This window comes from Parasteatoda tepidariorum, chromosome 5, assembly GCF_043381705.1.
Source record: "Parasteatoda tepidariorum isolate YZ-2023 chromosome 5, CAS_Ptep_4.0, whole genome shotgun sequence".
Lineage (NCBI taxonomy): Eukaryota > Metazoa > Arthropoda > Arachnida > Araneae > Theridiidae > Parasteatoda > Parasteatoda tepidariorum.
The window spans coordinates 49,627,626-49,655,121 of NC_092208.1; the positions used below are offsets into that span (position 1 = coordinate 49,627,626).

At 28.6% G+C, this 27,496-nt stretch overlaps 1 protein-coding gene across 1 annotated transcript in view; it reads right to left on the reverse strand.

Annotated features, from left to right (window-relative positions):
• Positions 1-8,676, reverse strand: part of LOC107442647 (uncharacterized) — an 88,985-nt gene extending 80,309 nt beyond the window's left edge. Inside the window, exon 1 of the mRNA XM_071181443.1 lies at positions 8,372-8,676. Coding sequence (XP_071037544.1) covers positions 8,372-8,407 — 36 coding nt within the window. The 5' untranslated portion in view covers positions 8,408-8,676. The remainder of the gene's footprint in view (positions 1-8,371) is intronic.
• Positions 8,677-27,496: the final 18,820 nt, after the last annotated feature.

Here is a 27,496-nt window from a genome sequence, read left to right on the forward strand (position 1 = left end):
TTATATGAGTAGTTTCATTACCAGAAATATAATTTTTTTGATATCAAAACTGTCTTTAAATACAGTACACTTCATTAAAAATTTCGATATTCAACTTAAAAAATGATATTCTACACAAATATAAATGTAGAATAAAATATTTTGTTAAATATAGTAATTTCTCATATACTCAAGCAAGCAACAATATTCACTATGCACTGATGATAAGGTTATAAGTATTAACTGCTTGCTGACTTTAAAGCTTGTAAGCTAAAGCTTCTAAGCTAAAGTTTTGAAGTCCTGCATTCTAGCTACCATACATACACTTCCGTATATCTATGTTTTTTGAACTATAATCAATTCTGAAACAAAAGACAGAATTAAATATGAGACATTAAATTTTTCGAAAAAAATATGAATCTGAATTTTTTTTAATTAACTGTTTTTAGGGTTAAAAGACATTTTAGTTCTCAGTAAAGCAATCAAATATTAATGGTGCTACTCAAAACAATGAAACGTAAAAAATATTCTTAGGTAACCTACTTTTTCTGTATTTTTAATTGACACATTGCTGTTTGATTCCTCAAATTTTGCTTAATCCGTGAAAACTATGGCAAATAGATAGTTTCGTAAAATTAAATTTCTGAAAAAAATATTTAAGAAAACTTTTAGCGTAAATTAAAAAAAAAGAGATATTTTCCCAAGCATCAATACATTTTTATTGCTCAACATTATAAAAAATAGAGATATTTCAACATTTATACTGAGAAAAAAATACGGTCAAAACTTCCAGAAGATGGTAAAATTTACCGTGGAAACATCAAAAGGCTCGGCGAGTTTTAATCGAAGTTTTTTGGTAACGATTTTGGTAAAATTAACAATATATATGTTTTTATAATATGTGATGAAAATTCGTAATTTAATTTTATAATAATATCTTAAAGCATAGTAAAATACTACTTATTCGTTTACATTTACTTTTCAGCTTTGTATTCTGTATTTTTTACTATAAATGTATGGTAATAAAAACTATAATTCTAAAAACCGAACTTTCTTGCTTACCATTACAATACGAACGGAAATATTTCCATATATATGATTTAAATATCGTAAAATTTGGTTTTATTAACCAGAATAATGTTTTTTTTCTTCTTCTAACGAACCACAAATGCCATTACTATACAGTACGGTACAGTACAGAACTTTTTCCCCTCTGCGCAAGCTAACAAAAGTTCTGGTTTATTCACAAATTTATTTTTTATAGCTTAAATACAAACGAAACAGAAAACCTTAAATAATGCATTGAATAAATGCATTTAAAAAAACATTTTCAGGGAAAACTGAGAAATGTAGATATAGTTGCAGTGTAGCATTGTATCATAACAGAGATACCACTTATAAAATTTACGCTTTTAAAACATTTAGATATCTGGGGTATCTAATTTAATTAAAAAAGTACTATGACAAAAGTCAAACTTATCTATCGCAAACATTAAAATTGCATGATCTTTTCCTAAATTTAAAAGTTAATAATCCATTCCAAATTTTAAAATTACTTAATTCATTACTAATAGAGAATACATAATAGTATCAATATTAAGATTTTATTATTTCAATGTTCATTTTAAAATTAACACAATTAATTTTACACTAACTTTTATAGAATATTTCATTCAACGAATAAATAAAATAAAACTTAAAGATAGGTAAGTTAAACAAGCGTCTTAGACTTGAAGTTCCAGTTTGGTAGCATTTAATCTATTGTGTCTATTTATTCAAAGTGTCTATTTGGATCAAAGAGTTATTTATTGCCAATCAAGAGAAGTAAACAACAGGAGTAGACATTTACTGAGAGTGATTGAGGATTTATGAGATCTAAATACCTGCTTTTTTGATGAGTATTACATACGTAAAAGTGAAATTACTGTTTTTTATGTGAGCTTTAACTGCTGCGTGGACATCCGTAACTGTTTTTTGAGGTTGGTTAAAGTAGCTTAAGTGTCTTAGAATTTATAGTCAGTTATTGGTTAACAATAAAGTAAAGATAACACATTAACGATTAGTCGTGACTTTTGTGACCTAAGAAAAATCATGGATTAGCAGTATGCGTTTACCAAGATGGTATTTAAAGTGTCAAAAACGTCACTTTCATAGCAATTAAATGTTAATTACGCTAATTATGATTGAGGTTTATTAGTATTACTTTCTTTATGCTTGTTTTTTCCTATGCGGCATTATATTTTTAAAAACATTTGCAGCCGTAATTGCGTATTAGTTTAAAAGCAATATTGGCACCAGTTAGTTTAAAAGTTAAACTAAAGTTAGTTAAAAGTTAGTTTGCCCTATTTAGTTTAAAGGCAATATTTATAATTTGTCCTTAAAAGAATAAGTATTAAGTTAAAAATTATAAGGAAGAATTATAAAATTAATCAAATAACTTTTAAACTTCAAATATGCACTCAAGAGCATTTATTAGGATGTTTCTTTTTCACACTGAATGTATGGTCAAAAGTATGGTCAAAACTACCAGAATATGGTAAAATTTACCGTATTTATGGCTCTATTGGAACACCAAAAAGTTCGCTAATTTTCACCAAAACGCTTTGGTAAAAATTTTGGAAAATTAACAATAAAATATCGTTTCATAATCTGTGATAAAATTTGGCAAATGTGGCATTACTTGACAATTTCATCATGATATCTTGGAGCATAGCTTAAAAACAATTTATGCGATTAAAATTACATTTCAATTTTGTAATTTTTACTTTACAAGTGGTAGTAAGAAGTATAATTTTGTAAACTGGTATGCCGTAAACATATGAACAGAAAAATTACGAAATGAACGGTTTAAATAGTGTAAATTATTGTTTTATTAACAAGAATTACTTTTTTTTTTAACCAGAAACTGCATTACCATACAAGCGGTAACTTTACCAATTTTTTCTAGGTTGCACAAACAATGTGGGCACCTTTTTAAAGTTTTCAACTTTAATCTTAAAATGAAAAAAAGTATTTACACATACATTTTGCAATTTTGATTGTAACATTAATATTGCAATTTAATTGTTAGATGGAAAATGAATATGATTCTTCATTTATACTATATGTGTTTTTGCAACAAAAAATTCCATAAACATAGGCAAACTTAAATAATTTGAAGAAAAAAACAATAAATATGTAAATCAATATAATCTCATGTTTATATTCTTGTAATAACTTAATTTTAAAGAAGCATTTTCTGAAATTTTTATCATGTAATTACAAATTTTGTTCCTAGAAATAGATAACTTGATATTTAAAGACGTTCTACTTTATCAAACATGATATCGCAAAATGCAATATTTGTCCATCGTGATAAATTCGATTATCATATTGAAGTCTGTCAAAAGAAGACAGTCCCATAGAATTAATTAAAAGTAAAAACTATTTTGATCTGGATTCTTTATTAAAAAGATTCTTTTATATTAACTTTTGTTTTTTAAAAAAGAAATTATTCCAATTAAATCTAAATTTTTTCAGATTGAATTTGTTTCGTAATTTTTTCCATAGTTTTCCATAGTTTGAAAAATGATTTTGAAAAGATTAAGCTTTTGATTCCATGATTTCTAAATATAGTTGGTTTTACTTCTGGTAATTACAATAATAATCAAGATGCACATTATAGGGGTTATAATCAGGTTATAATCATGAGCAACAATGTTTGTATGAATCAGTACGTGATACTAAAATATAGTTTTGACTCAATATTGATTTAAAAGCACCTTTTATTTAGTAAAAATATAAGAAAAAATCTATTAAATAGTAAATTATGTTTATATAATTTCAAAATTACTTAACTCAGAAATTAAAAAGAATTAATTAACTAAATAATTTCAATTTGTTTGTTATTTGTTAAATTATTGTAATGATGATTTATAAAAAAAATTTTGAACCAAAACCAATATGAACTTATACTAATTACTTTTTCAATATAACTAGTTATTAAAACGTAGACGTAAAATAACTATTTGGTATAATTTTAAACGTATTAAGTTATAAAAGAGTATAGGAGTTCCTTCACGTCACCTTTTCGAATTCATAGAAATACCCGAAATACCGATAAATCAAAAAAATAGCAAGATATTGTGCTGCATTTTTATTCATTCCTTGCACGCGAATTTTAAATTTGTAAATTGAAAATCCTTAAAAATTTGGAAATTCACGCTCATTTTTTATTTTATTCATTTTCAAAATTAGCCATAAAAATGACCAAAAAGTTGGGTTGGAATAAGTGAAGTATGCTAAAAACAGTTAAAAATGAAAAAATTTATCTCAGCTGGTTTGCATAATTTTAATTTAGAGGAATGGTGAGAGAAAATTATAGGTAGAAATAAGCCGCTTAATTGGGTATACTATAGCCTACGTCACAGGATGTGTTATTCCTACTAAATTTAACTAAAAAACAGCATTTTCTGCGAACCTGATTTTTAGCAACAAGTAAACATTACATGAAGTGTGTTGTTATAAGTCGCTACTCGGCAGGTTGGAATTGTATTAGTCTAGTTCCTTTTGAAATATGAATTTAGTAAACATATTTAGAACTCAGCTTATAAATTAAACTAAAAGGTAAATGTTATTCCTAGTAAGTAGAAGTAGCTGTGTTTTTTTCATATTATACCCAATTGAAGAATAAAGATTGTGAAGATATAGAAATTTACCTTCAAGTTAAGGTATGGAAATTTACCGAAGATAGAAGGTTATTTCAATTTCACATTCGAAATGAAAGAGCCAGAATGTGATGTAAAATTCTCACAATATCAATTTGCTTAAATATTATATCAGATCCTAAAATTAAAGTAACTATTTTGTAAAAAAAAAAAAAAAAAAAAAAAAAAAAAAAAAAAAAAANAAAAAAAAAAAAAAATTAAATCAGACTAAAGGAATTTTTGGTTGACTTTTAGAGATAATATAAGTGAATTTTACCGTGAAGAAGCTAATAAAAAGCTTAACGAATTAATAATGCTGAAAAATCTTCGAAATTAAAAAAAAAAAAGGTCGAGATCTTTGATGTTTAACAAGGTGGAAAAAAATGACAATTTTACTGTGATTAATTTTCCTTTACTGAAAAAAGCCAAATATTCGCACAAAACGAAAATAAAAAAATTTAATAACTCGAGGAGAGCCGTGGTTGTTTAGGGGAGAGAGCGTTCACCTTCGAATGAGGTGAACCGGGTCGAATCCCAGTGATAGCAGGTCGTTACGAATTCCGCAGCCAAATCACACCGACCATAGTGCTCACATAAAATATCCTCAGTGATGGACGGATAATGCACCCCCTTGCCGTCAGGTTAACCGTGGGAGGTTTTCATGGTTTTCCTCTCCATGTAACACAAATGCTGGTTAGTTCCATGAAAAAGTCCTTCACTAAGGCAAATTTCCCCCAATACTTTGTTCAAGAGTTCTCTTGTCTTCTGGATTGGATTCAACATTACAAGGCTACAGAGTTGAACTTTAGTAATCCTAATCCCAAAAATTGGGTCTATTGTTCAACGAGGGTTATAAAATAAAACAAAATAAAATAACCCAAAAACTAATTAGTAATTTTAACAAAGGGAGACGTTATGCGTATTTTCAGACATCCGAATACTTGATTAAAAATATTCATTATTCTGCCGCTAGTGATGTTCACTAAACTAAATTACGCGGTGCAGAAAGAAAATAGAACTTCACTTTGTACATAAAATAGTTCAAAAACAAATCTTAACATCAATAACATTTTCATACCAAAATATTTCTGATGTATTTTAACATGAGTATAAAACTTCATATTTATTCATCTAATAGGTTAAGAGACATGAAAGTGAGTAATGCATTCGGAAAAAATTATGTTTAGGTGTCCAACTGCATTTGACACTTTTTTCTTCTTCTGAGAACAGCTTAATTGAAACTTTTAATTTTTGTTAAGCAGAGTTACTAAAATAATAAGCTTTAAAAATTACTGATTTTAATTTTTAAATAGGGCCAAGTTTGAGAATAAAAACTGCACATACTTCATGTCCCGGTAACAGATCCGTGATAAACTGTAATGCATAAATATCAAAGTATTTTTTAGATCAATAATACGATTACCTGTGTTTTGAACTGAAATCTTTACAAATATCAAATATGCAATGAAATAAACTATATATATTGTTGGAAATTGATTTTTAAATTGAGTTTTTAAAATTGATTTTCTTAACATCCTGACTTAAGCCATGATAAAAATTACAAATTCATACTTAGATCTTAGTTTTTAATTCAAAACATAGCTAATATAATGTGAAATCTACATACAAAGTTTCAAAGAATTCTAATATAATTTTTTTTTCTGTGATAGCGTGGAGAGATTTTCTCAAAATCAATGCTTTTCTGAAAATGCAATTAAAGTACGAAATTGATATTCTGTTTCATCTGGCAGCATGCAAGGAAACAACTAGAACTTCGATTCTAAAGTTCGGCAAACTCAAATTTAATGTGATTTAAAAAGCGTATCTACAAAATTTCAAATCTAAATACAATAATAAATAAATAAATGGAATAAAATTTCTGTCGAAATTGCCAATTTTCACTCCGTCAGATACCTTAAAGAGTAACAGGAATGATTAGAGATCAGCAATCAAATAGAAATTTTTTTGACTGCATTAGAGAAGTAAACAAACTATTACAGAAAAAAAACTCATGATGTTGCAGGTTTATAGCTCTATGAGTAATGCAAAAGTATAAGACAGGGGAAAAAAAGATCTCTTAATAAATAATCAGGAGATAGATTATTAAGGCATTTATAATAAATATCGCGATAAAGCTATTCTAATAATTACAATTTAATAATCTGTTCATCTATCTATTGTCTAGGTATTTATCGATAGTCTGATTTAAAATCTAGGTATTTATATACATCTTTTAAACAGCATTCTGAACCATTTTTCATTAGAGTATCATGTATTTGATGCAACTGATGTTCATCACTGAGTTATGGCCAAAGCTACCAGAATATCATAAAACGTACAGTGTTTCTGAGTCTATGAGAACACCAAAAGACTCGGTGCCTTTCACCAAAGCACACTGGTTGTGATTTTTGTAAAATTAACAAAAAATAGGGCTTCATATTAAAAATTAGTATATGTGTTAATTTTACCATGATATTTCAGAGCATGGTATGAAGCCCATTTGTTAGATAAAATTTACTTTTCAGGTTTGCATTCTTCACTTAATAAGAATTGCAATTTTGAAAAGGAGGATTTCCGTTAAACCGTTACCATATGAAAGTAAAAATTACAAAATGAATGGTTTAAATACCATACATTTTGGTTTTATTAATCAGAATTATAAATTTTTTTTACCAGAAATGTTATTACCATTCAATACGGTAGTTTTATCAGAATTTTTTTTTCTCTGTGTGGAATCCACAATGTTATATGGCATGCAAAAGACGAAACGTCTTTTTAATATTAATCTTTAAATACCCAATTCACGACTTATAAGTAATATTTTGAGGCATATTAATGCTAAATATCATGAAATAATGGCAAAACTAACAAAAAATGCTCTTCCCCGCTGAAATTTTTTAATTTTGTTTCAAAAATTCGAAAACCCCAAATGATTTATCAATCCCTGAATAAAACTCATTTTGAATGATTTACCAATTGCATTTTGATATTTTTGACAATCATTTCACCGCAGTATCTCGTGATTTTTGGCGAAACGTGAACTCCCAAATATTTGATGAACCGTTTCTTCACTTGTGTGAAAACTCAAACTGGAAGCTCTCCAACTTTTTTTTCAAAATTGATTTTAAAAGCATCTGTACTGCATGATGAGATGATATAGGGTTAAATGTGATTTCATGTCGAACAAGTTCAAGTTGAAGTTTTTCTGGTATACATATTATTTTCCCACGAATTCTCTTTATTTAATGTTCTTTAAAATCAATATATGTCATTGTGTTAATCAATGGTTAGTATTAAACCTAATTCATAATTATTTGTTAATTCTAAAATTATTAATTAATTCATATTATACATTAATTTCATAAATTTATAAAATTTAATAATTATTTGGAATAAACAAAACTTATGAACAAATAAAACATTTGTGAATAACTTATGGCTTTTGTTATAAATATTGAAAAAGTTATTAAATTATTATGACGAATAAGGAGAAGGCATAGATATTTGATACATTTAACGTGAATAATAATGATAATGATAATTTGGGAATAACTTCAAACATAGTATGTACTTTTGTTATGAAGTTATTAAATTATTATAACGAATAGAGAGAACGTATAATACGATACATTTAACGGGAAAAACAATTTTTAACAATTATTTTCATCTTATGCATTAATTTAAAGAAAAACTATTTTATTTCTTACCGTTAAAAAGAAGATAACTGGAAATAAATATTTCATCTTGACGTATTGTAGGCTTTTAAAGGAAAACAAACGTAATCCACCATGTATCTTTTTGACGAATTGTTCTATCGCTTGTGAATTGGGGAATATCCGAAAACGATATACAAAGCAGGAGTAAAATCAAACGATGCGCGGTGAAGTGAAAGTAGTTTTCTTTATAACCGGACTCCTTAATTGAAGCAAAAATGAGGACAACTCTGGCCCCGATTTTGAAACTTTCACTCTCATTCGATCTTTGAGTGGGGCTCCTCTGCCTCTTCCGAACTAATACATTCAAAAGATGGATAAAGAGAGTTATCGCTAACCTTGAAATATCGTCTGATGATTGAATAAATTTATTCAGAACTGATTGCGCTAAATGGTTGGTATTCATTCATCGGTTTGCTTTCTCCTTCAAATAAGATCATAAAGAGATTTAAATTTATGGGGTGTTAAATTTTAATATACTAAAATATGAATGAATGTAGATTGGTTTATCAAGTAAAGAAGAAGTCGTAAAACTCTTAACATTTTCATCCGAAAATGTATCGTATGGAAACGCCATTCTTTAAGATTCTTATATTCTTAATTCTTTAAGATTCTTTAAGATTTTTCTAAGTACATTCTGCATTCTTTAAGATTCTATAAAGTTTAAGTTTAAATCTATAAAATGATTAATGAATAATAGTTATTCTGTTAAAATGTAATTTTTGCTTCTTTATAGTGTAGATGAATATAAATTTTAAAAAAGCACAATCTAGATGATTAAATAGTAAGTATAATTCACAATTTACTGAGAAAATTGTAAAATTGTAAAAAGATTATATGCTGTAAAATACTTCTTATGTAGTTTTTATATCGTTTTTAAACAGGTACTTATTTTTGAAATGTTTTAGAACGTTTTGAAACGTATACCTAGTTTTAAATTTCTTAATTCCAGACAGTATGAACTAGCATTTGAGGATACTCTAATGTGATATATCAACGCATTTTTTTAGTTTCTTTTGTCCTTGTCGCAGTTAAGATTCTATTAACTTTAATGGGAAACATTTAGTTGCAGACTTGAAAATTCAAGACTCAACTTGATGGTAACTGTCTATATTTAGCCTTGCTCTTTACTTCAATTTAATTTACTGTAACATCTCACCTCAAGTGATCTAGGGGGGCGACATCAACATAATAAAACAAACCTTAAAGCCACCAGAATAAGAAAAACCATATTTTGGGATTTAATTCAGTTGATATTCTAATGTCGTGAAGATCATTGTTTTTACTGTAAGTCTGCAGTAACTTTGTTCATGAAATAACTTTTTATTTTACTTAACCTTAAAATAGTCTAATAGAGTAGGGGTGGCATAGAAGTTACGACTACAAAATTTCATGCCCAACATTACGATGGTTACGATGTGGTTAGTATCGTCCACTGAGCTCATTTTTTGATCTTGAAATCATGTTTAGGAATTTAACATAGTTGATATTTTAATGTTGTGAAGATCGTTGTTTTTACTGTAAGTCTGCGGCAATTTTTTTCCTAAAATAAATGTTTTATTTTACGCATCTTAAATTTGTGATGAAGGGCTGGGGTGGCGTAGAAGTTAAGACTGCACAATGTCATGCCCAACAACATGATAGTTGCAATGACCAACAACATGATATCGCACACCAACCATTTTTACTTCCTAAACAAGGTACTTCTTGCAGCATCTTTGGTAATTAAGATAGCTGCTACTTATTGAGCTGAAAGAGGGCAGAAAGCTTCAAGCTGCCATCGGAGATAGAACTCCAGCATTTATAAAATCATGTGAAAAATAATATTGTCCATAATCTCATAAAAATAGAATTTAAATGAGTTCAATTGCATCTGAGACATCGATAGGAAACGAAAGAAAAATATTGTTCCCTGAAAAATGTGATTGGGATATGTTTCCTTTGATATAATAGGGTAGGAGGCATTTGAAAAGAATAGCTCAGCAGGTACTTGAGACTGCGGCGACTCAACTTAACAGTAACCGCGACAGTTACGATCAAAAATTTGAACTCTAACTTTTCATTCGCCAGAAGAATCTGAACTGTCTCGTTAGTATGACTTACTGTGCTGGTTTATATTCTTTATATTCACCTTTTTTGTACTTTAATATAATCAATGTTAATAAATTCGAATGCTTAGTCTCCTTAACATTAACCAACCACCACAAGACACTCACTTTATATCAAGTTTTAATTATACTTTTGATTAGTGTTTCCCTCGTAAACTGCAATCACTACCTATAACAGTCCGTTTCAGACAATCTGTTAGAAGAACATTAATGCAACAGTCAAATTTGATACCATTAATTATTTAATCGGCAATCAGCAAATAAACTATATAAGGATTTCTACGGGAAACATATAATTTTAAAGTAAACCAATTATCAAGAAAAATTTTAAAAATCCTCTCCATTAAATAAGATAATTGTTGGATGACACAACGCTTTATTATCGCACAATCTTCACATTTTCGATATAAAATTTAACGATAAAATTAATGTAAATAAATCATTCAAACATTTGTTCAGAATAGAAACTAAAAGGACGGACGTATGACGATGATTTTCGCAAAATTTACATTTGAATTAATTTAGCACTATTTTTCTTCTTCATTTTTGTAGTATAATCCATGTTTAAAAAATTCCTTAATTGAAAATTCTGAACTTGTCGCTGTATATTGTTATAAAACTCTATTTTTAGGAAACGATTTTAGCACATTATTTGTCACGTTTCTTTCATCAAATAAAATAATAAAAAATTTATTTGTGAAAAGTTTCAGGTGGTGTTTCTTCAACAAGTGATAAACTTCATAATCTTTTATTGTATTACTCACTGTTTGAGATTTTTATGTGTTAAATTTCTTTACTATGTATCCCCAAAAAGAATAGATTGTGAGTCTAGCCTAGCGACGATGTCAACCGTCATCTATCTAAAGGTACCTCCGGATAGAATCAGTAGACTTAACATATGTTATATACTAGTGAATTGGAATTAAATAACTGTAGTGGCAGCTACGCTACATTACTCCCCCGTCAGAATATTATCTGCGATAGAATTCAGTGAATGAGTGAATGCCACTAGTTGATACATAGCTGTTTTAGCGAGTGACTTGGAGAGCTGTATTAAGTGAATTGGAATTAAATAACTGTAGTGGCAGCTACGCTACATTACTCCCCCGCCAGAATATTATCTGTGATAGAATTCAGTGAATGAGTGAATGCCACTAGTTGATACATAGCTGTTTTAGCGAGTGACTTGGAGAGCTGTATTAAGACCACCGGGCTTTGAATGCCAGTCGTGAGAACTGTGTTAAGATAACGGTTGTATGTACGGTTGCTAATGCATTGCAATTAGCAGTCGAGTGTACAGTACACCGTTGTGTGCAATCGAGACTGAGTAGCAGCAGCAGAAGGAGAACAATGTCGCAGTCACAAAAAGCTAGTCAACTGTTCAATGTGAACCATCTGTTCTAGGTGGGTTCAAATCGAAGTAGGCGTTTCAGTCGAGGTAGGCGTGTTGGTTGTGGCAGGCGTATTCAGATCGGGTTCTCGAGTCACCCATGTAGGGTCTAGGTTATGTCAACCGTCATCTATCAAAAGGTACCTCCGGATAGAATCGAGTTAACATTTTTTATATACTAGAGAATAAGAACTGAATAGTTGTAGTGGTAGCTACGCTTTAAGATATGTAGCTCAGGAGAGAGAAAGCACCACAGCATTTCTCTCTCTCTCTCTCTCTCTTTTGTAATTATTTTAGGCTCATACAAGGTAATTAGTAATTTTTTTTCTAAATAGTGTCATGGGGGACGAATTTAATACGTCGGAGAAATTTTTTTTCTGATAAACTGATGCGATTTTATCAGGACAATTTCTTTTATCTAATTCCTCATAATTTATACAAAAGAAGAGGAATTTAAACTTTTAATCTAAATTTCCTTGTAATTTTAAAAATATCAATTACCCCTATATTTTTAAAGAACCACAAATAAAAGAAATGTCGAGTCAATTTGCCTTAAATATTTGTCTGCTCACAACAAAAGTATTGCACGCAAAAAATATTTCAAAGTGAGAAATTTTATCAAAACATGAGTTTACATAACATTAGAAAGTTTATTGGTTTACTATAAAATGCGATCATTCTTTCTATAATGCATTTGCGATCATGCCATAATTTAAAATTTTTCATAAAATTTTTCAATACCTAACTTATTAAAATAAATTCTGCTCTAGACCGAATCATGATCATTTTAAAACAGTTGCCATTGAATCAAATATTCGATTCTGTTGGATAAGATAAAAACACTGATGAAGCTTAGAAAGAATTTTAAGTCCTTAATTGAATATTATCTTGTTTGGATTAAATTTCTAAAGTGATTAGGCTCTTAATCGCATAATTGCATGCTTATATGGACAATTGATTATATTTCTTCTTACTTCCAAGGCAAATGAATAACAATAAGATGCAAATAACTATCTAGATCAAAGTTATATGGTCGAATCAGACTCTAACGAAAAAATATAATTTGAAATAAACAATTGAATAATATATAACTACAAACAAATAATTTAAGAAATGTATCGTTAGTTAAGTGGATAAAATTCTTCTTAAGACCAAAATAATAATTATTCCTACAACTTCTCTCATATTATTAAGAAAGAATGCTATACTTTTTTGTTTGTATTTCAACAATCCTATAAAAGCATAACAATGTTTTGTTTCTCTATTTATGTTGAATAATTAAGATTTCGCTATTGCTTTATAGATACTGTAAAAAATTCTGGTTAAAATTCTGGTAAAAAGTAAATGCATTATCCGTAAAATTCATTTTACCGTAAAATTTTATACCATAATTTTGACGATAATGCTTATTTAATTACAGTGATTCAGTTATTTTGCAAAATTTTATATCAGGTTGTTTATTATGTTAAATTTAATGATAAAAATGAATTTTATGGTGAAAAGTATCAGCACTCAGGATGTCAGTATTTTTTATCGTAATTTCTAGCAGTGTTTGCACAATTAGACCATATTGTTTGTAAAAATGAATCCGATTGCATGTTAAGCTGAAAAAAATATATTACGTTACTTCTCAATTATTATATATTTACTCAATTATTACAAATTCAATTATGATTAAACAATATTCCTTAATTTCAATATTAAAAACAAGAAGTTGCTTGACAATGAAATAGCCAATGTCTTTCGAAGGGAAATAACATTATAACCAAAAATTTCTCTTAGCTGTCGAATCAACTGTCAACATAAGGCCGTTATGTTTGAAACTTATTTTCCATTGAAAGAATTCAATTGAAATCAAATAATGTATACTATTTTCTCATCTTTTGAGAAAATTGACAGACATAAATTGCGTTTTCAACTAAAACTATATAAAAAATAGTTATCTTTGTTTAAATGATTTGACGCATTGCTTTTAATTAAAACTCAGGCATCAGTTATAGCCTGAGTTAAATTTAATTTTTTTAAATATATTAAGCAAATAATATAAAGCAAAAAAAGGTAATTTTTTGCTTCTGAAGTTTACTTTTATTCAAAGTTTTCGGGGAAATAAATGCAATGTTGCTTATTCATAAGAGGAAGTAACAATGAACAATACTTGAGAACAAATTATGTTGAGTTTGTATAAATACTTGATTTCGCCCAATTCGGGTTTCGGGTTTTCGAATCATATTTGCTCTTAATTTATATTTTTAGAATATTTTTGACTAAATATGCATGTTTAAAAACTTTATGTATAGCAGGGGGTCATGATAATGTTGCTACAATAAACTTTTAGGGGAGTTAGTGCACATCATCAAGATCAAAAATGCACAGGAACACATGACCAGAAGTGTTATCGTACGTGGATAGGGGCACTTTTCTGTTATAACTTGTTCAGATGCACACGAAGAAAGTGTTTATTATAGGATGTCATGAGTTCCTCAGCAATGATGATCCATGACGAATCTATGATCTTCAATCCATGATGTAATATAACTTTCCTAGAAGTTTGTCGCATCATTTATTCGACCAACTGCCAAATATAATACTTTTAAACTTGACAAAAAATGGACTCAAAATGTCAGTTTAACCCATTGGTGGTTTAGAAAATAGACAAAATAAAAAAAAAATCATGCAACTGAAGAAAAAAAATTGTTCCTTAGTGAAATCTATAAGTGTAATCCATTGTGTTTTAGATTATTTGGTATTGTGTTTTCAATTTTTTCAAATCAATTACTTTGTCAAACTTATACCTAGACAAGAAGGAATCAGTTTTAATTTTTTCTTCTGAAAGGTAGTAGCAACTGTAATTTTGTGAATCAGAATTTGTAACCGTTACCATATAAAAAGAAACAATTTCTAAATGAATGGTTTAATTCCCATATACTTTGGTTTTAATTACCAGAATTACGGTCTTTGCAATCGTGATGTTGTGTTGATGCTTAGAAATTCCATTACCAAGCAGTACGATATTTTTACATGAATTTTTTTCTGCGCATGTACTTAAATCTATAAAAAAAATTAGCCTAAGAAATTTTTTGTGCAGAACAATACAAAGTCACATTGATACAAGATTAAAAAATTTTTTCAGATTTTTTGAAAAAGGCAACAAAATTCTCATAAAAATGCAAGAAGACTACGCAACTTCAAATATTTTGATATTTGAAAAAAGAATTCTGTTTAAGTTTTGTATATTTTGAAAACAGGAAGCAAAACCTCGTAAATAAATATGGATAAATAAAACACAACCATGCAGAAAGACTGCATAAATCCAAAAATACTGACAGATCTGTAAAAAAAATAGGCATCTACTTCACACGTAAAATAACTAGATATTTTTCCAATGCAATATCTTGTAAAGATTATCCTGGTATCGTGCCCTATCTAATATGGAGAAGAGGGAAAAATGGTAGGCTATGTTCATCTCTATGCATTTATATTCTTCTCTATGTATGGAACTATACCCATTTTGCCCCACTCTAAATACATGTTCCTTTGAAAATATAACCGTAATAAAACAATCAAACAAAACAGACAAATTTTGCCTCACATATAATCTATATGAATCTAATGTACATAAAATGCATCAAAATTTTCAATAAAATAAAATTAATGATTTGGTTTTAGAGTCTTCTTTAAAAAAAGCTTGATTTTATACCCACTTTACCCCACTTGACTCTATCAAATTTTTTTGAAACTGTATTGAGCGTGACTTTTTAAATTTTAATATTTTCCAATAAAATGAATTCCTCAGAATAAATGCACATGATGCATAATTCAAATATGTCGATTTCTGTAGGCAATATCGGATGGAATCTTTCAAAATTTCAATATCTGCAGTACAGTTTTCAAAATAAGGACTTCTAAAGTTAGATCTAAGTTCGAGTAAGTTATTAAAAAAATATAAAACATTGCAACAGAACTATTATGTGTGTTTCTTTAATTTATAAGCTTTACCGACAGTAAAATTGCGGAATTTGAATTACATTTACGATGCATATAGCATTTTACAATAAATTTAAAATGATGCAATTCAATTGAATTACGTGTTATTGAGTAATTACATGAACTAATGGGAAGACCATGCTTTTGAGTAAGGAGAATTTTAAATTTCAGACCAATATAATTTTAATACAAACAATTTTCTTGGTCTAACTAGCAATGAGTTGTAAGCGCACTCACACTCAAACCTGTAAGCACATCCCCATTCAGATATTTTTTGATTTTATTCCATTAACGGAATTTTTAATGGATCCCTCCTATTTTTTTACAATATTTAAAAAGATTACTAGAATTTATATTTATGGAAAAATAGTTCATTTTTATTTTCACAACATCAGTTATTATATAATTTACTAGATTATTTTTTAAATGTTTTAGAAAAAACCGAGCTTTCCGGTGCACAACATTATTTCTAGGCATGAGATTTTTGAATCAAAATTCAAAGTTTGATAAATATAAAAATATCTATTCTATTTATTGTACTTAATTTTTCATTAAAAATAAAATTTGTGAAAATTTACTTTGAAATTTATAGTTTTTTTTTAAAACAAAAATAAGCGAGAATGAATATTAATATGGATAATTGAGATTTTATAGATAATTAACACGTCATATTTCAAACCAGTTTATTTGAATACCTAATTCGTAAATTCCATCCTTATTTTTTAAAAATAGTAATCGAAATTATTCTTAATTATTAGTCTGGAGTTTTTTATATTAGTTAAATTTTGACTTTTGATTCCAATGCAAATGTTTTGAATAGTCTACATTAAAAATAAAATAATACTGCTATTTTTAAATGAACTGCCCTATCATAAATAGGAAGTCAAACTAATTCAGTATATATAGTGAAAAATTTGAAGAGCGCCATTGAAAAAATTGTAAATGACATGAAGTCAAAATTGTCTACGTTTGAGTAAACTTACAACTTTTCCGATATTAGTTTGATCCTTTAAAGTTCAACATAATATGTACTATGTAAATTATTTTAAAAACGCTTATGAGTGCTATATCTTAGAATTTAAAGCTTTCAGAAAATAAAACAAAAGTTCTAGTTCACTTATTATTATTTAATTGATAATATCAACAAAAATATTTGAAAAAGTTCCTTAAAGAAATTTGATCTACAGTCCTTATGTCTTAATGCCACAATTACCTTTCTTAAATGGAATAACGAATAAATTTCAATTAAATACGTAATTGCTATTTCAATTACAATATTAAACGAACGTGGAATTATGGTTCTCTTCATATTGTTATGGGTTATCAACTAAATAATAAGGATTTTTAAAATCATTATCATTGTAACAATCATTCTCCTAAATATAATGATCTGCACGGAAAATGGCTGAACGTCTAAATGACATTTAACCTAGACATCGTAGAATCCTCCGAGACATTTCATGTCGATTATATCACACGAAACATTCTTTCCCTTTTTCTTTCGTAACTCTTTTTACATTAACTTTCTAACTTTTTTCTGTGGTTATAACTCAGAAAGTTTGTTTATTTGACAAGTATTGTTTACACCCCCCCCCCATTTAGTTACATATATCACTTCAAATACGTGTTTTTAACTTAAACAAATTCAGAACATGCAATCGATAAAAAAAGAGTTTTTTGAATTGCTAATAATAATTACAAACATAACTTTTTTCATTTTCTGGTTTATGTAACAGTATCTAAAGCATCTTTGAACGAATCTTGTGGGTTTTCATTACATTTTATTTAAATTTATTCCCATACCGTTTCCTACACTGTTAGAAATGCTTCGAAAAAAAGGCTGAATAACAATTTATTTAGTTGTTATTTTTACCATATTCAAACGAACAGTCAAACAACCATAACTAGGGAGGTAATCAAACTGTTAACTATGTTAATAACCGTTTATTAACTGTTTTAACCAATTATGGCTAAACAACCAGAATTCTAAGTCCCTCCCACCCTAATGAAGACACTTTGTCTTTACAACTGCGTACGTATCATAGCCGGAAGGGCTAATCTGTCACGGAACTGACCGACAAAATTTGGGTTCGAGTCCAAGCGTTGACAACGCAATATTTCTTCCAATATATTCACATAAATTGTTTCTAGTGTCCTGCACTTCACATTTTGTATCCTGCACTTTCAAATACCCATTATGAAATGAAAAGCCTAGCCTCCTACGTTCAGATAAATTTCTTTTTTTCGGTTTTAAAACTATGATAGTAGTAAATGGTTAAAAACCGCTTAGTTTTTTATTCATGGTCTTATAACCATACTAGCTCTAAACGGTTAAAATGCTCTTTACTGTAAATTTTAGGGTCAATCGGATGGATAGACTGCTGATGGTTATTTTAAAACGAAAATTCTACCAGTGTAGTTTTCAAAATTTTAACTATTCATAAAATTAAGTATTTTTTAAAAAAGTATGCAACGATCTGCAATTAAGAAAAAATCCGGATTAAATTACGGCACTTTGGGGGCATCATTCCGTTTTTACGGAAAAATCCATTTTTATCATGCAATATTATATTTCAATTTTTACAGAAATAATTATTTAATTAGAGTGATTTTGCGGTAATTATTAGTGTAAAAATGACAGTATATCGGATTTTTTATACCGTAGCATGTTCTTTAAAAAATTGAGATTTTACTGCAAAAAGAACCGGCACCCTGAGTTCCTGTACTTTTTGAATAATAGAAAAGTACGAGAAACCGAAATGGACTTTTAATACACCTAAACAATGTTAGCGGGAAAATAAGTATTTAGTCCAGAATCGGTGAATATGCACATAGCTTAAATTATTCGTAAAACATCAACAGGGTATTTCTGAACTCTAACTAGTATTTAATTGTATAGTTAGTCGCAAAATTGTTACAGCTCTGTAGTTAAATTTGTAATTACTCCCTTTAATGGTCTTCTCTGAAAGCACTCTCCGATACTAGGGAAACTATTTATCAAACTCTTTAAAGTAGAGTTTGTTTTTGTTTGTTAGTGTGCTTTTTAACCACTTAATCTAAAAAGTTGAGATCTGAGTGAAACCAAAATACCTAACTTCAATCTCCCCGAAATCTATTTTATTAGTAAAAACTAATCATTACTCTGGGATTTGAGCTTAAATACATATTTTGAATATACCTGTGCAATTTTGTGCTTTGCTATGTTTGTTTTGTCTATTTTTTGAAAACTCCCCTGACAACTATTTATTTTTGATATTCTGATATTATTTGGGTGATGATTCAAAGCACTCCTTCTGAATCAAAAACAACAAGCAAAGACACTAAAAGAAATCTCAATTTAAGACCGAATGTAATTCATTCTCCGAAAATTAACAACTTATTGCGAGTCTAATTACACTCTTCAAAGTTGTAAGGATTTCGCACTTTCTAATAGCGTGAGGAAATATAGTGTTAACTATTTGAAATCACAGAATAGTAGATTTCCATAAAGTTCTAAAATATTGGAATGTATGCTTCTCTATGTAATTTAATTGCTTATAAAGCATATAAGCAAAAGAAACACCAAGTTCGTATAAAGTTTATAATCTAGCAGGATTTCAACACTCAAAATATACAGAAAATATTAGCGGAAATTTCGCGCATTAATTTATTTTTCTAGCAGAAATGACACCTTATTTTATACTTCTTAAACTAGTGTGCAGGAGCACACAATATACAGCAAATTTAGTTTACAGGATGAAATTTCCTATAATGATAAAAAAAAACTCAAAAATCTGAGTGATATCTATTAATAGTTTGTTATTGCAGACCCAGAAGATGCGTTTATTATAAAATGGTTGGGTAATTTTGAGAAACAAATGGAAACTTTCAGAATACTCTAAGCTTTTTCATCAATTTAGCAATTTATACCACTTTCAACACAGTCGAAATACAAAAATTTTGTCGACAAAATTTTGTGTTGAAATATTAGGAAACGGGATTTAGATAGATGTTTTAGGTAGTATTGATTCTTCTAGTTCAAACGATGCTGATTAGACGATTCAGAAGATAAAGGTTCACCTCCCATTGAAATCAGCCTGATTTAAATCCCAGTGGCAGCTGGTTGGTACGGATTCTGCTTCCGGCTCGCACCTATCACAGTGCTGAAGTAAAATATAATCAGTGGTATCATGAGTTAAAGTACCCTTGCCGCTGGACTAAGCTGGTTAGTTCTATCAAAAAGTCCTGTACGAAAGCAAATTTTTCTCAATACTTGATCCAGAAATTTCCTTGTTTTCTGGGTTGGGTTCAAAATTACAAGACTCAGGAGTTGAAAATTACTAGTCGGAAACTCAGAGTCGGGTCGACTGTTTAACTCCAGTTACATTTTATCATGCTGAATAGTTCTTAGTATAACTGCAAAACAAACTCCATTGTTTGCGTGGCATCGTTAATAGCATGCTATCACAGACAAGGAAGATATGTTTACTTTAAATTCAGAGGGTGATTGCAACAAACAAATTGAGACATTCCATGTTCAGCATATACCAAACATTTTCATCAATTTATACCACTTTTCAGCAATGTTGTTTTTAGAACATGCTGAAAAGACAAAGGAATACTCCTATGGAACACCACAAACCATTAGAGTCACTTCCATGCTTCCGGCGTGGACATTAGTTAAGCTAAAGCAATTTGTTGCAAAACGTGACTAGGCAATGGATCTCCCCCTTCAGAATGGTTGGAAATAACTGAGAAATGACATGACGTCACCTTTGATATTCCCATCCCGCCATTTTGCAGGTCGATGTGTGAAGGTTTAGCACACGAAACCTCAATTGACCTGCTTATTCGATTTCTCTTGCCAAACCTTTGAAGACGGTCACATTTTTTTCCTAAATGCCACAAAACAACAACAAAACACGCCGTTTACGAAAGCTCTAATAATCACGGCTAGAGCGTGCCTCCGCTACTAGTGTTACAGTTTCGACGCCTAGACTGGGGCATTGTTCTTTGATGAAAACTATCATTAACGCGTCTGCATTCCGAGGTCTTGGTGAATTCATCATAAAGGAAGAATATATGAATGATGATATGTATTGTAATCCATTTATGGGCCCTTCTGCATTCCTAATCTACTTCACATGAGTTGCTCAATTTAATAGAAACTAAGTTCCGATGGATGTTTCTTTCTTAAATTTATTTATTTTTTAAAATTTCCTTCCATATTTTTTAATCTACTTGTTCATTCTTTTAACATTTCGGTAGTGCTGTCGGTGATGGGAAATCTTGAATAGTAAGTTCGCTCCTGGCTGCCGACTGAAGAACCAGCACAGCAAGATGCACGTTGAATCCGTTCGGGTTGAAATTCTGTCCTATTCTTTATTATTATATTAAATAACAATCGAAAAAATTTCAAATTGTAAGTTATGCAATTTTTACGCCATTTTGAAGTAGGTAATTTTACACAGCAAAATCGGTTGAATAGTTTCTAAGAAATCGAATTTTAAAGAAGCCGAATATTTTAAAAATTCTCATTCTATTTATCAAAACCTATTCAGTCGATTTCACCCAAATTTTGTACCTTGTAATGTAAAATTACATTCTTTAAAATGACGTCAAAAATTTAAGATCTTACAAATCAAAATGTTTTCGACTATTATTAAATAAAATATAAAAAATAATATGCATTTACTAAAATATATTTTTTGCATGGAATTTTCTTTGGAAAAACGAATTTTGTAACTGCGTGCAAAATTTTTTAAATTAATATTAAGTAAAATTAATATTAAGTGGTCCAAACTTTGGATCACTCTCCTGATTAAACTATGAGGACCATATCCACCGGATTGCGTTTACCTCTATATTTTGGGGATCAGAAATCCAAATCCGTTGAGAAAAAAGATATGTTTATTTAGAGAAAGTACTTTTCGTGTCTGATTTCGTAATTTAAAATATCGCTTACTAATTAATTAGCATATTTGAGGTCACTCTCTGGGACATTTAAGATATAAACCTAGAATATGAAGATCCGGTCATTAGATCAAAAGTTATTCAGGGTGATCAAATCTGTAATTTTTATTTTTTTTGGCGCTTGGTTCATATTTTATACTTACAAAGAAATGAAGGATATTTTGGCAAAGATTTTAACTTGGGATTAATTACAGCTTGATGTTAGTCTACCCTCATAGTTGCATTTATGTCGCATCAATATTGCAAATTTTAATCATTCATTGATTTCAATTTTACGAAATATTTTTTCACGCAGAACAAAAATTACTCTGAACAAGTTAGTGATGAAACTTCTCAGTGATGAATTATGGAAAAATTATTTTTTTTTCCAAGTTACGTTTGTTGTTATTCTAAATTGTTGCTTTTTTCAGCAATATTGCATTAAAACAAATCACTGCTAAAACAATGTTTAACATTCTTCCTTTAAAACTGTTTTTATTAATTCAAATATATGTAAGGCAAATATATTGAATTAAATAAGTTCAAAATCAAAATTTAGAAAGTGTTTTTTTGACAAATTTAGTTGCTTAAGGCATGAAACTGACACATATGGGATTAATTTTAACTGAACATGAGGAAAGCATGTAGTAGTGGAGCTAAAAATAATTTTTAATATTTTTTATTAAGTGATTCTGTGAAAAAAATGGAGATTATGACTTCTAACAGTAAGAAAACAATTGTGGTCAAAAATACCCAAGTACGGTAAAATTTATGGTGTTTTTGTCTCTATGGAAACAAATACCAAAAAACGCGATAATTTTCACCGAAGCGTTTTGGTAATAATTTTAGTAATATTAACAATAAAATATGGTTTTATAATATGTGATGAAATATGGAAAATTTGGTAATTTTGGCAAGATACCTTAGAGCGAGGCATTAAAACCATTTTTTCAGTTAAATTTACTTTTCAATTTTGTATTTTGTTCAAAAGAGTAGTAATAATAACTATAATATTGAAAACCAGAATTTTCGGTTAAGCGTTACAATGTGAAAGAGAAAATTACCAAATTAATGGTTTGAATAACGTATGTTTTGGTTTTATTGCCAGAATTCTAGGCTTTTTGTTTACCAAAATAGTTTTTTTTGCCATACAATACCTTAATTTTACCAGAAATGTTTCTCCTTACAGGTTAATATATCATGAACAAAAGTTTTTTGAAAATTTTTTCATCGAACCAAATGAGGTCATGCCATATATTTTTTTTAAAATCAAACAGACAATTAAAAGAAAATTGGATATTTCCTATTTGTGTACACATTTGAATTGCCACAAGGTTAATTACAAAATATCTTTTCCTGATCTTTAAAAATTTTCCTCTCTTTCTCCAAATATTAAATTCTTTTTGTTGGTAGAACAAAAGCAATGTTTAGGATTTATTATTTATGAACCTATTTTTTGTAATGATCTTTGCTTTCTACGTCCAATTCAAGAAAGAAAGTAAGTCTTCTTTATATGAAGTGTTAAGTATTTTTGAAGAGTGTTGGACCGTAATATCGTTTAAATTTACTGTAAACTTAATGTGGTACTAATTTAACTATATTATCTTGTAAGTGGGTCTTCATTGATTTTAACATAACTTGATTTTAACATAATATGGTTAAACTTCGTACAATTAACTTTAAGAAGGATTAATTTGACAGATAATATAGCGCAATTTCAAACGAAACTGTACAATTTAATTCTTTTTTAAGAGCATAAAACATTTTGTCCGTATTATGGCTCTAGGTACCGTAAATAAGATTCATAGTTGTGTCAAGTTGTAGAAGTATAATTAAATTTTTTTGGTAGAACTCTTAAAATTCAAGCTTTATTTAAATTTAGGATTTTTTTTAATTTTCTTGAAAATGTATTTCTGTTTATATTAAACCATACTATCGCACAATCAAGTTAAAATAGGATAACTTTGCGGAATAATTTTGTATTCAGGTTGAAGAAAATTTAAACGATATTTTGTTTTAACACGTAACAAAGTACCTATAATTGTACCAAATCTACTCACAGATATAAAAAATCAGGTAAAATTTGCCCTACTGTATAGCAATGATACTTCTGTTAACAAAACCTATACTTCAGGCTAATTAAGTTGAAATATACAACATTTAAACAATCTTTCAAATTATAGTTTTATTACCAAACATTCAGTAAAAAATAAAAAGCTGAAAAGTAAAAAAAGTTTTTGTGCCATGCTCTAAGGTATCATGATAAAATTACCAAATTTTACTACATTTACCAAATTTTATCATTTATTATAAAACCATATTTTACTTTTAATTTTAACAAAATCATTAGCAAATTTTTCTTCCATATTTAAGATTGTTTTTTTAGTTTTCAAAAATATGTTCAAATATTTTACATTATTACAAAGATACTTTCAAATCTTGGTTAGAAGATCGAGATTACGCGAAGCGAACAGTTTACATTTTTAAACATGCCGTACTGTAAATCATTTACATGTTTTATCCCTGCATCGGAAAGACAAATAATCACTTCTGTCTCTTCAATTCGGGTTCAAGTTTTCCTTGTTTCAATTTCAGCAACGTCAAATTTAAACTTACAGTTCTTGCATAAAACAATGCGTTCTCTTATCTCCTGTGACATCAAGATTATAATCGCCATAAATCGATTGTGGAAGACTTGCGATTGTTATCGAGGTACAGATATCTGATGACAGAATGTCAAACATACGGTTGTCATTTTGGTCAAAGTAACAGTGTAAATCAGCATCTCACATTGTATTCATCTCCATATTTTAAATTCGGAAATTATTTCTCTATATCCATAAGTGAAAATTATCAAACGCTTCCTTCCTTTTTTCTGCTATTTAGATAGTAGAAGTGATATTTGGGTTTGTCTGTTTGAAATGCTATGAATCAAAATAGATAGCAAGCAGTTTTATCTTTTCAATAATAGCTGAGTTAATTGTGCTATTGAATTCAAAAATGTATCTGACTTTCCTGGTATAACAGGAATTATTTCAACTTATTTTACCATTGAAACTAGTTTTACATCTGATGAAAAGAAATTACAGCTACTTGTACAAATTAATTTAAAAATAGCAAACTTATTACATTTTGTTTACAATTTCCATGCAGTTTTCATCGGACGATTTATTATATTATATTACGGCACTTATTTATTATTATATAATCTTTCTTCAAACTTATTTCTATATTCATCAGTGAAAACTATCAAACGTTTCCTTCTTTTTTTTCTATTTAGATAACATTTGTTTTATTTGGGTTTGTCTATTTGAAATATTATGACTCGAAATAAATACTAAACAGTTTTATCTTTTCAATATTAACTAAGTTATTCTTCTATTGAATTTAAGAACACATTTAGCTTTCCTGGTATAACAGAATCATTTCAACTAATTGTAGTATCAAAACTAGTTTTACTTCTGATGAGAAGAATTTACAACAACGTGTACAAATTAATTTCAAAATAGCGAACTTTTGTTTACATTTTATGTACAGCTTTTTCGGTAAAGTTTATCATCTTGTATTATGGCAGTGATTTGATTTGAGATGAATGTTAAAGTTCATATTTCTGAAGCTTAATTCTTTTCCAGAAAAGGGAAACAACATTACAATACATCTGTTTAAATTTTTTTTTACACGTTTTAAAGCAAAACTTAGTCATTAATTTATAATACATTATAATTATATTCATTGAAATTATACTTTCTGAATTTTAAGTCAGAACTATGCTTTTTAGCTTTTTTCGAATAAACTTTAAAGCTCCTTATTTATTATGATTGAAATTAATAGTTTAATTCGAAGCATCTCCAGACTTTATGGCAAGACATTTTGCGAGGTCCATTAGATATTATTTTTATGTTTTGAATATTGAAAACATCTTTTGGGACATCAGGTTTCCAACTTTTGTAATTGAAATCAATATATTTTTTTTCTTCAATTATTTCTTCTAAAAAAGAGCAACCTAACAATTTTTCCCTAAAAATCCTTTTCTATTCTTTCACCTATATATTTTATCTACACAGCATTAGTGGTTTTAAGAGGTGTGGAATTTTTCTTTTAAGAGTTTATCTAAAATAGCCATCTTAAGCCGCTTAAATAAATCTTTTTTTTTAATTCAACAATGAATTCGGATTATGAAGTTTTATTGTATGAAGCCTTTAGAAATGAGGAGACAATCGCTTTCTTTTGCTTTTTTTAGCGATATGTTGAAATAGAAAAAAGGTTTGCAAGTGGAAAATTTAAAAAAGAAATAACTACTAAAATAAATACCAATATTTGAGGCATGGGTCCCTGGGCAAATCCATAAGTATTTTTTCTTGTTTTTTGCTGAGCTCACCCTTTCCTTAGCTTTGCATTTTAGGCATATGTGTACTAGGGATGTCTCATAGTATGCATATACATACGAAGAGTGTCCCACATTTGGCATACTAGGGATGCCGCGTATTAAACATACACATACTAGAGGTGTCGCGTATTAGGCATATGTATACTAGTGGTGTTGCATATTAAGCATACTATAGGTGTCGCATATTAGGCATACTAGGGATGTCGTGTTTTGTCATACGCATGCTTGGTATGTCGCATATTAGGCATACGCATGTTAAGGCTGTCACATATTAAGCTTGGATTAACGTTGAACCCGACTTAGCTTTCTACGTTGTTGATATTTTCTACTACAAATTTGAAGTAGCCATTACAAGGTTATTAGTTCGACAATACTTCTATTCGCGATAACTTAGGGTATCGTGTAACCACGTGTAATAGAAGCTAATTAATACGGTAACACAATTTGACTTGACACCTTATTACTGTTGTACCACATTTGCACAGCATTATAATTGAACACGCTTCAGTTATTTTTAAAAGCATACCACATAAAAATACACATTAAAACAATGGTACAAATTTTAACAATTGAAATCGATTAGAAATCTAAGTCTTTTTATTCAAACAATTATTCAATATTTATTTATCTTACACGGTAGAGATTTAGGCGTGATAAGTAAATTTCTTTTCCACAGGTTTTTGATTAATGGTTTTCATAGAGGAAGAACATTTTTTCAAAGAAATAACAAAAAGGAAGAAACTGTATAATCATTTTCTTTAGATGAAATTCTGATAATACTGGAAAAAATTATTTTTGCTATCTTTTTACATTAGCTTAATCTATTCATTATTACGTGTTTCTGTTTGAATTACCCTTTCAACCGTGTCCCCTATATTGAAGGGTCAAATCAAATATGTTAAATTAAATTGAGCTAAATAATTTAGATCAATAGATTATGTTTAGATCTCAATAATTCTTTTTGGATATGATTATGCAAAATCTAGTTTAATGGTTTCATTTGAATATTATGTTGTTATGTCAGAAACTATTTGATAAGATCAGAGTTATGATCTAAAAAAAATGTGCCTGAAATATTTCTTTTTCGTAAATTTCTATAATTGACCTGAATTGCATTTAAAAAAGAAGAAAAATAATTTTAAAAAGTCACGTAAGGTAATTTGTTGCAGTTTCATAGACGTGGAAGCCGTGTACTTAGATTCACTTCCAGTAACTCGTGTACTAAGATGCAATTCAAGACGCAAATCTTTATTGAGGCTCTTGAGTTGTTTTTTCATTTACACAACATTAATTAATGTAAATTTCTTTGTTAGTTTTAT